The 13734-nt window shown below is 39.0% G+C and overlaps 1 protein-coding gene across 4 annotated transcripts in view; it reads left to right on the forward strand.

Moving 5' to 3' along the window:
- The window catches only part of TOP2B (DNA topoisomerase II beta), a 61637-nt gene that overhangs the window by 31925 nt on the left and 15978 nt on the right, over positions 1 to 13734 (forward strand). For all 4 annotated transcript variants that reach the window (XM_039705176.1, XM_039705187.1, XM_039705194.1 and 1 more), the window contains exons 12-20: positions 2455 to 2612; positions 3336 to 3461; positions 4133 to 4243; positions 4325 to 4430; positions 4620 to 4729; positions 9175 to 9267; positions 9362 to 9476; positions 11884 to 12005; positions 13058 to 13206. In XM_039705176.1, coding sequence (XP_039561110.1) covers positions 2455 to 2612; positions 3336 to 3461; positions 4133 to 4243; positions 4325 to 4430; positions 4620 to 4729; positions 9175 to 9267; positions 9362 to 9476; positions 11884 to 12005; positions 13058 to 13206 — 1090 coding nt within the window. The remainder of the gene's footprint in view (positions 1 to 2454; positions 2613 to 3335; positions 3462 to 4132; positions 4244 to 4324; positions 4431 to 4619; positions 4730 to 9174; positions 9268 to 9361; positions 9477 to 11883; positions 12006 to 13057; positions 13207 to 13734) is intronic.

Here is a 13734-nt window from a genome sequence, read left to right on the forward strand (position 1 = left end):
TGGAACACTAAGAAAGAGGCTGGTTTTGGTTGGGTTTTTTGGTTGGTTTGGGTTTTTTTTTTGTGCTTCAACGTTCAAGCCAAAGGTCACTTGATGAGATGATGGTTCTGTTTAATTTTCCTCCCTTTCTTTTAGATTCCTTGGTTATTAATTTTTTAATTGAGTTTTCTTCAGTATTTAATTGCTTTTTAATTTATTCAGATGTCATATTTTGCCTCAAGTTGATAATCGCATCTACTCTAATATTCTGCCTGTGGAATTTTCACTCCTCATTCAGATATATGTTCCTGATACTTTTCTTGCCAATAAGATTGAGTGCTTGAAGAAATTATGTATTTTCATGGATATCAAGCCTAGTACTCCTAATTCATATAATGAATGATTTTGGACACACTTTTTTGGTAGTTTCTTTAGCTTTGCTTTGGAGATCAGGCTTCAATATCACTTCTTACTCTTTTTTTTCTGGCTGGGGGTGAGGGGAAGGGAGAATCTGTAACAAGGGAGCTAATAAAATGTTCTATTGGTTTTCATCCTGAAAGTTCCTCAAGTAAAAAGGCATATAGGGATTCATTTGGGCTGAACGCTCATGCCTAAAGGTTTGCATGACTTGAATGCCTGTTACCCAGGTATTTCTCTGATGCCTAATTATTGTTTAATGTTGAGGGAACTCTGCATCTCCTGTGGAGGCTTAGCCAGGTATTGGTTTGTTGAAGATATGGAACATACTGGATTTCTGACACTGAAGACATTGCACATTCAGGGTGGACACCTAGGAAGAGCAGCAGGGAGAGAGAACAGTCTCTGGCCACAAACCCTTCTGACTTCAGTTATTCCTGTGGTTTTTAGATTTCTGTCTTTATTTCAGGAGTGAGTTTGAAGCTGAGGTCCAGCATTCACAGGTTTCTGGTGTGCCTGGTACCCTGAATGTTTTAATCATTGCCAGTTAATGCTAAAGTATAGGAGAGATGTGTATCTGTAGAGTGGTGCATGTGCTGCAGGTTTCCTCCCCATCCTCTGTAAAGAAAGGGTCCTGCACCTGGTCATTCTTGCCATCTTGAACAGCTGTACATAGCTCTGTGGTTCATGGGGGAGAAGAGGTAGAAATCAAAACAAAAATTAAGAATATTGGATTGTAAGGGAGCAGTTAGATTACTAAATCAGGTGAAACATAAAAGCATTTTTTGAGCCTGTCAGTTCATGTAGTTTTGTCTTGGAGTTCTTTAGAGCTGTGCTCAGGAAAATACCTGGCATATTGAATTTCCATGAAATTAATTGCTACTGATTGCATCCATTCCAGAAGAAAATAAACTTGGATGACATTCACGTGTGTTTTCTGCAGTTCATTTATGAAAAATATTGGCTTTTATATATTCTAAAACAGCAGACTGATGTTTTTCTAGGTATTTGGAGTCTACCTTGCTGGTAGGTAGTCACTGCCAGTGTGAAAAACTGCCTTAGATTATTAAGCCACATGTCTTGATTCAGAAAACTAAAGGTGCTGAATGTAAGTTCTGTGCAATGGGAGGTATGGGGTGGTCTTTATCTACCAGGTAAGGGCAAATTACAGCACACATTTTAAATACCACTATATTCAACACTACCTTATTAGCAGTAGGTGAGACGCAACCAGCTTGAAGGTTTTTTTGGCGTGTTTCCTTCCATAAGACTTGATAAAATAGCAAAGCTACTTAATGAGCATTTGCACTGTAGCAGAAGGGTGGGTTCCTTTTTTCAGCCTGCTTGTTATTTAGAACATCTATTCCACTGCTACACTTGCAATAGGCAGAACATAAATGTCATTCCAGTTTTGAGCACGCAGGCATCAAAATGCTGTGTGTCTTGTAGAATCTAAATTACTCTGTTAGTAAAGATTTGTTTTTCTGTTTGAGAAATTTGTGAGCTATAAGAAGTGCAAATGTTCTCATCGTTTGAGCTTTTCTCACAATTTTTTGTACAGTTGTCTGGCTTTAGGTGATAGACAATTAAAAGGGAAAACCACAAAAATGTGATTTAACAATTTACTATTTAAAATATACTGTGAGGAAAGTGAAAATGCAAAATGGGAAATAAGTCCTGTGTGTAACTCAGACATGCATAATGTATGTTTATAAGAAATTTGCAGCTAGCAAACTGAAATGGTGAAGGTAGAGATGCAATCAGTCTTTTTTTGTGCAGATGTGTGGGAACCATTATATAAGATGTGCCACCATTGCATCCCATTTTGCCTATTCTGCTCCTTGTCCATGGCAATCCGTAGTGTGCTGCTAAGGGCAAGGACTCATTGCTGTGGAGTTTTGGTGATAAGGAAAGCCATCCCTATGAGAAATTCAGCCTATTTAAATTAACTGATGAGAGGGAATTACCTGCAGAGTAGAAAGATTTCAACTGTATTTCTTTTATTTGAGTTACACTTTCTGGTTTTTTACCTTCCCTCTACTTCTTCCTGGCCTGCAGGTGGCAAACATTCCTTGGACTGCACGTTGATATTAACAGAAGGAGACTCAGCCAAATCTTTAGCTGTCTCTGGCCTAGGTGTTATTGGTAGAGACAGATACGGAGTCTTCCCACTCAGGGGCAAAATTCTCAATGTCCGAGAAGCTTCTCACAAACAGGTGTGTACTTTTGTCCTTTCCTTTTTGCTGACAAATGGATGTCCACCTGTTAATTCTTGATTTCTAGATTTACATCTTCATATTTTAATTTTTAATTTTTTTCATGCAAGTTTTGTGACTGAGATTTCATAAAGTACCAGCTATTTTGAGGCCTGGGATAAGCCTGTAAATAATACTTCACTGTAGCAGTGCAGTACTGGGGTGATAAGGCTAATTTGTTCACAAGTGGAAGGAAATCTTGCTATGACTCATATTCACATTTCACATGAGTACTTAAAGCCCCTAAAACTTTGTATTCTCTCCATTACCATGTGATTTCATAGACTCACAACATGAGTCAGCAGCCAGCAGCATTACCCCATCATATTGCTCCTGCTGCCATTCATAATTTGTCTGTAATAAGAGGTGTGCTGCAGATGCCCATAAAAACAGTGGGAAAAGAAGGCAGCTTTGTGAGATGACTTTTTGTTACACATTCAGTTTTCTCCCAGCTTTCCTGATCCAAAGTGTTATGGCTGTAGAGGAGAAAGAATGGTGCAGTCTTGGAAATTTGACTGTACAGAAGAAATCATTACAAGTGCAAAGGTTGGGAAAGGCTGGTGGGAATAAAAAGCTTATGGAGTTGAGGTCAGGGTGCATTGAAAGAATAGCTATAGATCAAGATTGGGATGTTTCTGAACTTCTGCTTTTTACACTGGCTGCACAAATAACTTTTTTGTACAGATTATGGAAAATGCAGAAATCAACAACATCATCAAAATAGTTGGATTACAGTACAAGAAAAGCTATGAAGATCCAGAATCTCTGAAAAGCTTGAGATACGGAAAAATTATGATCATGACAGATCAGGTAAGTGTGAAATTCGCAGGTTTTAATCTACAGAGCTTCTTACAATGTGTTTTGCTGCAATTTTGTAGGTTCTGAGGTTTCTTTAAGGGATTAATTTATCTGTGGTGTTGTGGTTGCTGTGAATGTATAGCTGAACTTTGCTGCAGAAAATAGCAAGAAGCCAAAGTAATAATAAAAACATGCTATTGATAATTCAAAAATATGTTGAAAGTAAGAACAAAAGTAGACAGTAAATGACATGGTATTGCTAGCAAGTTAAATAGAAACAAGAATGTAGGCAATTATTTTTGGATAATCTGATGATTGAACTATCAAGCATGTTACAACCAAGGAGAACTATGGCAAGGTTTGGCTTTTTTCCACAAAAATTCAACTCTGTGGTGTCTGGGAGAGCTGTCTAGCTCTCAGCAAAAACATGCCACGGGAAGAGAAACCTTGAACAACAACCAGGTACTTGGCTTGGAAGAGCTTTTTCATAGCTCAGGGACAGTGACCTTCACAGGTGGTTATTTCACACCCAGGTCCAGTTTGGAATCCAAATTAAAACCACCTGTTCCTTTCTATGCTTTCTGTCATCAGATGTTGTGTTGATGTATTCAGGCCAGTGAGTGGGTTTTTTGGTTTGGGGAACCTCATACAAGACTGCTTCATGTTTTCATGTTCTGATTCAGGATCAGGATGGATCTCACATAAAGGGCTTGTTGATCAATTTTATTCATCACAATTGGCCATCACTGTTGAAACATGGTTTCCTTGAGGAATTCATCACCCCTATTGTGAAGGTATGGGTTCTGTTATTGAGATTTTATGGATTATTTACATCACAACAGAAATGTTGATTTTGTTTGTTTGTTTTTTCAAAGGCAAGCAAAAATAAGCAAGAACTTTCATTCTATAGTATTCCTGAATTTGATGAGTGGAAAAAGCATATGGAAAATCATAAAGCATGGAAGATAAAATACTACAAAGGTTTGTTCAAAAACAAATATATGAACCCTCTGAATAAATAATAATAAATGGGTGCTGTGAAGTTTTATTATAGCTTTTCGTGATAATATCTTACCTAATTATTATATAATATTTCCAGGAAAATAAAAGGGATAAAATCATAAAACTTAAATTTTGAATATTGAATAACTGTTTCTTTTTATTGTACAGGATTGGGTACCAGCACTGCTAAAGAAGCAAAGGAATATTTTGCAGACATGGAAAGACATCGGATCTTGTTTCGATACGCTGGGCCTGAGGATGATGCTGCCATTACACTGGTAAGAACTCAGAAAAGTGCTTCTATATGATATGCTTGATTTTTAATTTGGTGCTGAAAATAGCACACGAGGAAGTCCTGACAGGGCTTGTTTTGGTTTTGGGTTTGTTTTTTTTTTAATACCTGAGTGTAGCAGTTTCGGAAACTGGGTGGAAACACCGATTAAGTGTAGTGGTTTTGGTTTGCCAATCGTTTGTTTCCTGGCCAAGGCACCAATTAATGAAGTGGGCCAAATGCCAGTGCACCCACTAGAATTATTTACTCATTTTCTGCTGCAAGATAAGGATTAGGAAGAGAGCAAAGCAGGCTGAAACTTTTAAAGGGTATAAAGAAAACTTTATTAACAGAATGAAAAGAAAAATAAGAAGAAAATCAGAATAAACCTTCAGAACACTTCTCCTAACCCACACCCTCTTTTCTTTCCCACTAACAACATAAAGAGACAAAACTTGGGACTTTCAGTCAGTTTACCACCTCTAAAATAGTCTTTCTTCAGTTCTCTTAGGGAGAGGAGTCTCTCTTGCCATGCCATGGAGACTTCTCCACAAGAAATAGTTCTCTCGTGGCTTCAGTGTCACAGTGAATCAGGAGCCACCCAGAAATCTGCAATTGTGAAGTCCCTCCCATGTTTTGATAGTTTTTTCCCATAACTACCACCATGGGTCATTTCAGCTTATTGGGGTACAATTTTAAGGATGAGTTGTTCCAGTATAGAAACAAAAGTTCTCTTCTATTATCTCTGAGAACAGAGGTTTCCTTTTTCTATCCCTGGGCCAAGGTTTCTCATCTCTCTCATCTCTCTCAGTTCAAGCTTTTCACTGAATCACAGCCACTGCAACATCTGCTTGTTTCAACACTGGTGCTTCTGCTCACAGCTGTAGTTAGAATGCTGCATCCCCCCCAGTTCATTCCATGAACTACAGGGAAAAAACAAAGTCTAATATATCAATTATATCTTCACCATAGCCTTACAAGAGAATTTCAGCTCAAAACTAAGGCATTTCCTCAATCTCCTCCCATCTAGAATTTGACTCCTTCTTCACTGACCTCAGTGTCCCATGTTGTTTTCTTTGCATGTCTTCACCCTTTCCTTTTTCTTGATTCAGGAGAGAATTGGTGTTTGTAGGTTCATTTTTTCTCAAGCTTTATCAGTTGAAGCAGTTTTCATAGAGTTCTGCAGTGCTGAAAGGTTGATCTCATCCATGCTCTGCATCAGAGAAATCGCTTGTTGTTCCCCTCTGTTGGTCGTGTGGTCTTTGCTGACACCGCGCGAGTCGCGCTGGCTGACGGTGCCACCCCGCACCTTCTCTTCATGCGGGGCACCAGAAAAACAAAAAAGGAAAGCTGCTGCTGCTGCTTTTGTCCTTCTGTCCACATGGCTGGCTAAAAGCAGCTAAGCAGACAAAGTTCATTGTGAGCCGTGCCGAGATAGCTGTGGCTGCACTGATTTTGGCCAAACAGTCCCGGTCACGTGGCCGCTCCCGGCCTCAGTGCTGGCTGTGGGGCCACTCCCGACGCTGCTCCCGGCTGCATGGTTGCTCCCGTTGGTACAAAGTTCATTGCGAGCCGTGCCGAGGTAGCTGTGGCTGCACTGATTTTGGCAAACAATCCTGGCCACGTGGCCGCTCCCGGCCTCGGTGCTGGCTGTGGGGCCACTCCCGACGCTGCTCCCAGCTGCATGGTTGCTCCCGGTGGTGGGATGGCCCCCATCACCATGGCCTGGTGGTGCTGCTGGAATAAAAAAACAAATGGACTGGCGGGCTCCACCAGTTGGGCCACAGTGGGGTTTCCCAGGAAGAGGCCAGCACCACAGGCCTGGCCCTGCCAGGCCGCGATGGCCACACAGGGCCGGGCCGGCCAGTGCCCGTTACCTGTGCAAAGGCTGGAAGCAAGAGGGCTCTTCCCAGGCCTTGTTCATTTTTAGATGTGAATGTCGCAGAGGTGTGTTCAGCTTTGTTGAGTGGTTTAACACAGTGTCAGTATTCAAAACTAGCCAGCTGGTTGGTGACGCCAGGCCAGAAGGAAGCTGCCAAGGATCCCACAGGGAGCCACATCTGCAGCTGTGGATTCCATCCCCAACTAAAAACCAAACTGTGTTAAACCACAGCACTGAAAAAATACTGTGGGCGGAGGAAGAATCTTTTGGAAAATGCTTTAAATTCTGGAATAAGCTCGATCCACACCACAAAATGAGCTCTACCTTCTGCTTTTAGATTTGGTGGTTTTGTGTGGTGCGAATATCAAGAAATGTTACAGTCAAAATTGCTTTTAAAGACAGAACATACAAGAAAGTACTTTGAGGGGTTTTTATCTTTTTGGGCAATAGAGCCCAAAAAAATTATGTTTCATGTCTACTTAGAGGTCTGTATTGTGTTTCTGAGCAAGTAAGATCAGATAAGTATTGTTTATTCATTGAAGATTTGTCAGTGTGTCATATATGTATTCATGCACATGCTCTATATATTTGAATTTGAAGTTTTGTAAATAGTTGTGTGTAGGAAAATACTTGAGTTTCGAAGAAAGCTTGTGGAAGGACGAAGTATGAAGTGCCTGGAACAAAGCTGTTTTCTCAAGAAATATTTCAACTTTTGTCTACTTCAATTTGCTGTTTTAATTGTAGGTGACATTAGTGAGAAAAAAGGGTAGGAGAGAAAAAAAAAAAGGAAAATACCTATCTTAGACAAAACAACTCTTTTCTTACCCTGTGGGAACAGTAAAATGTGTGGTTTTACTAACAGAATTGTGATCACTATTTCTGCAAAGAGACCTCCATACACAGACTGGTATATGAGGCCATATAACCAATTACGGCTGATCCTCACTGTTCCCTAAAGTAGTATTCTTTTAGTCTGGGAGGAAGCTGTTCACCTCTGTTGCACCTCAGCAACTACTAGCTAGTGCTGGGGCTGTGTACAGAAGCTTCACTTCCACCTGCATTTCCTCAGCTGATCCCTAGAATCCCCATCCCAAGTTTACCTCTGGGTGATATGTGATTATAGGCCTCAACAGACCTCTTGATAGCTGAAATCTAGGAAAGACAGAGCAACTTCTTCACCATTCTGAAGAACTCTTTTGCTAGTAAATGAAGTATTGGAAGAGCAGTTTTAAATGGAAAAATAAAAAAAAAATCCCCTTCTTATTCTATTGAAGAATAAATATTTGAGAACAGCTCTTAATTCCATTCATTCTATTTTTATTCTGTTGAAATAATTTTTATGCTGATCCAGCTCTTGGTCATTTGTCACTTCAGTGGTCTAGAAAAGGTATAGATAAACTGAAAGGAGCCAAAAGAAAATCGTAAGAATTTAGTCCTGTTCTTTACAAAAGCCTAATCTTAAATGTTAAGATGTCTGGCATTGTCAATTATCAAGCTTTGTTCACAAGGGCAGTCAATCTGATGCAAAACAGGGTGATATGGCTTAGGCCCTTTCTCATAAACTAAGTTACATTTAATATTTATTATGTAACATCTTGGTCTCCAAGGAATTGACGCTACTCATTGAGCTCTTTTGGAGTGCTCCAGCCAGAGTCCTTTGAAAAGGATGGTGCTGATGAGTGTGTTCTAATGCAGGAGAGTGGTTGAAATCGGGACATGATGAAACTTCTACATTTTACCCCCTGAGAAGAAAAGGCAGTACCTCAGCAGCTCACAGAATTTCCCCAAAGCCAATATCTTGTTTAAACCACATACTCATTTTTTGTCTTTTTCTCTTTTTGGGAGAAGAAACTCACTGGAGGGGAACTCTGTTTCTGTAACACCACAAAGTCAGAACAAATTCCTGTGTCCTTTTGTATTGATAAGTGGTTGCTGGAAAGTGGTGCCTTGTCATCATGAAGGCTGAGGCCGTCAGTCAGCTGGCCCAAACTCTGGCTTAGGCTTTTTGTGCAGTGTCAGTTCTGTCAGGTTGTCAATTTTCATAAGAGGACTAGGGATGGCCAGGCAGGAACAGCTGCAAGTTATTGACAGAGCAAAGAGGGCATGGAGAGGACAAGAGTGGGATATTTTTTCTAATACCTTCAATTGATTGTCTTGATGAGATCTGGTTACAGCTCAGTCTAAATGATGAACCCAACCTTAAAGCTGTGTAGGGAAAGACCTTCAAACCTGTGTGTCAAAACAAAACTCTGATGTGAAGAAGGGAAGAAGAATGATAAGATTTGTCTAAATGTGTACAGATTTCAGAAAAGCAATATAAATTTAAATTGCACACAGTGAGAAATCTGTCATTTCAAAAAACCTTGTGCAAAAATGTCTGAGAAGTCATGTACTGGTATACTATACTGCTCCTTAAATGTAAATGTTAGTTATATGGATTAGCTTGTCCAAATAAACCTTATTGAATACTTGATCAGAAAATGCAATATACTTAAAATTCTGACTGAAGTAGCATACATTTGCACAAACATTTATATGCTGATACTTTAGTGTACTTGGAATCTTTCCAGGCCTTCAGTAAGAAGAAGATTGATGACCGAAAAGAATGGTTAACAAATTTCATGGAAGACAGGCGGCAGCGTCGACTACACGGCCTTCCCGAGGTTAGTCCTAGATAATAGCAATAAATCTGCCAGGTGAGATTTAAATGTAATGTAGTTTTTGTATTGAATGAATAATTTATGTGTTTTTTTCCAGCAATTTTTATATGGCACAGCAACAAAACATTTGACTTACAATGATTTCATTAACAAGGAGTTGATCCTTTTCTCAAATTCAGACAACGAGAGATCTATCCCTTCCCTTGTTGATGGTAAGCTGATAATTCATTATGATTTTTTGGAATATTTCTGTTTATTGATGGTTTTTAGAGGTGTGATTTGCACTGGAATCCTGCCTGGGGAGGTTGGACCGGATGAGCCACTGTGGTCCCTTCCAGCCTGAACAATTTCTTGATTTGTGTGCTAAGGAATTGCTGCGTTTCTTCTGTGAGGAGGTTGAAGCTGTTGCTGTGCAGGCTTTTTACTTAATCAGACCTATTCCCTAGGCCCTACAAGTGCTTTGTTTCTGCTCATACCATCAGAGAAAGCAAGTCTCTTAAGTGCTTGTAATAATTAACATTCAAGTCAGCAGCTGAGTGCAGATGAAGATGCAAATATTTTCTCCCCTCAGTCTTGCACCACAGGCAGTGCTGTAGTGTTTACTGACCTGTAATCTTGCTAGGCTCCTGTCAGTCAGGTTTACTAACCCTCCCCTTGCAATAGCATGTACATTAAAAGGAGCAGTTTTTCTGCACTACAGTTTCATTTGTAAAACTGTCTGCAGACAGCGTGAGCAGGAATTTCTGCCCATGTCATTGTCTGTGTGCACAAGCTTACTATGCTCAGAAAAAAGCCTTGAGCCTTCGGGGAGGGATGAAGTGCATTTATCTGCAGCTCTCAGTACATTTTATAGTGGAGCTGGTCAGCCTTCTTAACATTACAGACTTACACCAAAATATTAGTGCAGCAAGAGCTTTTTGTGTTTTGCATAAAAGAGAGGGATTGTTCAGGGGATAGGGGCAGTAGCTTCCTGGTAGGATGGATCCCTAGCTTTGATGCAGAATGAAATGGAGTCAGGTATGCAGATACACACCTAGGGAACCAAAGGATGCCAGTCTCTGTTTCAGCTTCTCCAGACTTACTTCCTCCCATACCTGGGTGCTTACAGAGCTGTATGTTTCAAGAGATCATTGCTCCTAACAATGTACTGTACCCAGACTGCCTTCTCAGAAACAGCAGAATGGTTTTGCTGGAACTTAAATATTTAAAGAATGAACTTGCAGTGGACTGTTTCTACAGAAATGTAAGAAAATAAGAAGGGAACATAGTTATTAATACATTTGTGTGTCTGTATGTGTATAAGTAACAATGTAGGTGTATATATAATACTACAAATATTATATATAATTCCTACAAGTGTTTCTGCCAAGTTTGGCTGAAATTCTGCATTCTGGACATGGATATATGAATTGTGCAGCAGGTGTAGTGCTCTAGCAATGCTTTTTGTCCTTTAGCATCATCAGGTGTTATATGACAGGCTAGCCTGGTGGCAAATCTTAGAGAAAATAATGAAGAGGAAGAACATTTTGACTATTTCTTCACAGCTGGTAGTTACAATTCTTGCTGCTTGGTGATTCTCCTTTGTAAAGAAAGTCCTTTAAGTCTGTTGTACTCCATAGAGTGCTGGTAGAAAAACATGATGCAGAACCATTGTAAAAAAGTTTGGATATTACATATTTGAATGAAATGCAAATTGAAGTCAGTATCCTTTTTGTTTTTTTTTTTTTGTCTTCCTTCCAGCTTTTACTCTTACAGACACACTGTACTAATGGTAACATTAAACAATATTTTAGTGCATTTTAGAAATGTATGTGAATTAAAACACTGAATAGAAATTGAAGTCAGTATCCTTTTTTATTATTATTTTTTGTCGTCTTCCTTCCAGCTTTTACTCTTACAGACACACTGTACTAATGGTAACATTAAACAATATTTTAGTGCATTTTAGAAATGTATGTGAATTAAAACACTGAATAGCTCAATAAGCATGATCTAGAACTGGTTATCAAGTTCTGGATGACATGCAGGAAATACAATGCAATCCGTTCTGCTCAGCTGTTGTTCCTAAAGTGTGCCTAAGCAATGAAAATAAACATTTCAGAAGATCAGAGACTGGCTTCTTTCTTAAAACTTTAAAAGATCACAAGAGGATAGCATTTTTTGGTATAGAATTTTAATATGTATTTGAGAATTTCACACAAGTAAAATTTCAGAGTTCTGTGAAATGTATGTACGCTGCAGTTACAGCTGTCATTGCTGAATTTGTGTTGATGCTCTTAGGAAAAAGATTTTGCTGAGTAGAATGGAAAGAATTCTTGACTTGTGGAAGTTGCACATTTAGGATCAAGGTGCAGTTTATTAGAATGATATATTGGATGCAGTATAATTGGCTAAAAAGACTGTGTTTCCACTTTTTTGGTAATTTTTTGAGTTTGGTAAAATATTTTTAATTACTTTAAAAAATATGTGTTATTTTGGTAATATTTCAGTGTGAATTTGTTGCTGTTTAATGTTTAGACTTCTTTTGAGAGATTAAAAATTATAAAAAGGCAAAACAAGTTTATCACTTGAAAACATTTGCTTGTGTATGTGTTGAAAAAGGAATGTTCTTCTAAATAGGTCTGAAACCAGGGCAACGCAAGGTTCTGTTCACTTGCTTTAAGAGAAATGATAAACGTGAAGTAAAGGTTGCTCAGCTGGCTGGTTCTGTGGCTGAAATGTCAGCTTATCACCATGGGGAGGTGAGTATGGAGGATGGTGAAGTTGTGAGGACTTTTAGCCTATGTAAAATACTGGGTAAATGTTTCTACTATTAAAATGGCAAACTATTGACTATAATTCTACTAATCACAGGTGTGCTTTTAAAGAAAATGAACTAAACTGTATGTAGCTTAGTAAGACAGGATATTTTCTTTCTTTCCAAGTGTTGGTGCTCACTGTTATCCCAAATACTTTGTGGGTTGTGGCAAAATACTAGATAACTAATAACCTAAACTTCTAGATTCTGAAATCATAGGCACGTAGAAACTGTGTACTAGGACAATTTGTGTCTGAAACAAGAAACACAGTATTACCTAAACAACTTCTAGATTCTGAAATCATAGGCATATAGGAACTGTGTACTAGGACAATTTGTGTCTGAAACAAGAAACACAGTATTTTAAGGGAAGAAGCAGAGGGTCTGTTCTTCAAAAACTTATTACAGTGTCAGAGGAAAGATTTTTTCTAGCTCCTGTTTTGTTTATATTTATCTGAAATACTACCACGGGTGGCCATATTAACAATCAATCCATCCATCCCTTCTCTTCTCCCTTTAGAAGCCATGAGTTTGTGCACGCAAGTGTGGTCAGTTTATGTCCCTGTACTTCCCCCAGAAAAGTGCTTTAGAAGAAATTGAGAGGCTCAGGGGTTTTCAAGGGTGGCCATATTAACAATCCATCCATCCATCCATCCATCCATCCATCCATCCATCCATCCATCCATCCATCCCTTCTCTTCTTCCTTTAGAAGCCATGAGTTTGTGCACCCAAGTGTGGTCAGTTTATGTCCCTGTGCTTCCCCCAGAAAAGTGCTTTAGAAGAAATTGAGAGGCTCAGGGGTTTTCATAAGCATAGAATATGTATTCCCAGCAGCCCTTGTAATAGGTTACAACAGTCCTTTCTCAGGGAGACTGCTTTCTTAAAAATTTAATTCAGGTTAGTCACACAATTTTGGGCCATTAAAAATAGATTTTCCTTGCTGATTAGGATAGACTGTCTCATACTTCTTACTATGAATATGTATTTTCTTACAGCAAGCATTAATGATGACTATAGTCAACTTGGCTCAGAACTTTGTTGGAAGTAACAATGTGAATCTGCTACAACCTATTGGTCAGTTTGGCACCAGGCTTCATGGTGGAAAGGATGCTGCCAGCCCTCGCTATATTTTCACCATGTTAAGGTAAACTGTTAATATCAAGCTAAATGCATACTTTTAAATAGCTTTCTTCTGAAACTCATCCTTTCACAACACTCCTTTTTGGGGTGGTGGGGGAGAGAAATAAGAGAAAGATTGAAATATTATGATAGAAGCTCATATTTTGCTTTGGATTTCTTAAGTGTGGTTTTGAACATCCGTAACATTTTGCAACTATTTGGATGCTGTGTTGCTTTATTACTGGGTGCCCCAGTGTCATGCTGAGCTATGTGTTCTGAAAGCTTCAAAGAATGACATTTGGTAGATGCTAAATGTCAGCAGTTGCTAGTATACCAGGTACATGTGTTTCTGTGAAGGAAACAAACTTCATCTGTTACGGACATGCTCTTCCATTGGGTAGAACTTTGTTATCTCAGGAGATCTCAAAACATTGGATTTTCAGCTTCAGAATGGCAAGGAGAGAGAGATGTGAGAAAAATCTACAACCAGATCATATCTGGGCCCAAGGCCTGTTAAAGCAAAATGTTCTTTACTTACTGGACTTGAGGTTAA

Source organism: Passer montanus, unplaced genomic scaffold (assembly GCF_014805655.1).
Source record: "Passer montanus isolate IOZ18808 unplaced genomic scaffold, ASM1480565v1 scaffold10, whole genome shotgun sequence".
Taxonomy (NCBI): domain Eukaryota; kingdom Metazoa; phylum Chordata; class Aves; order Passeriformes; family Passeridae; genus Passer; species Passer montanus.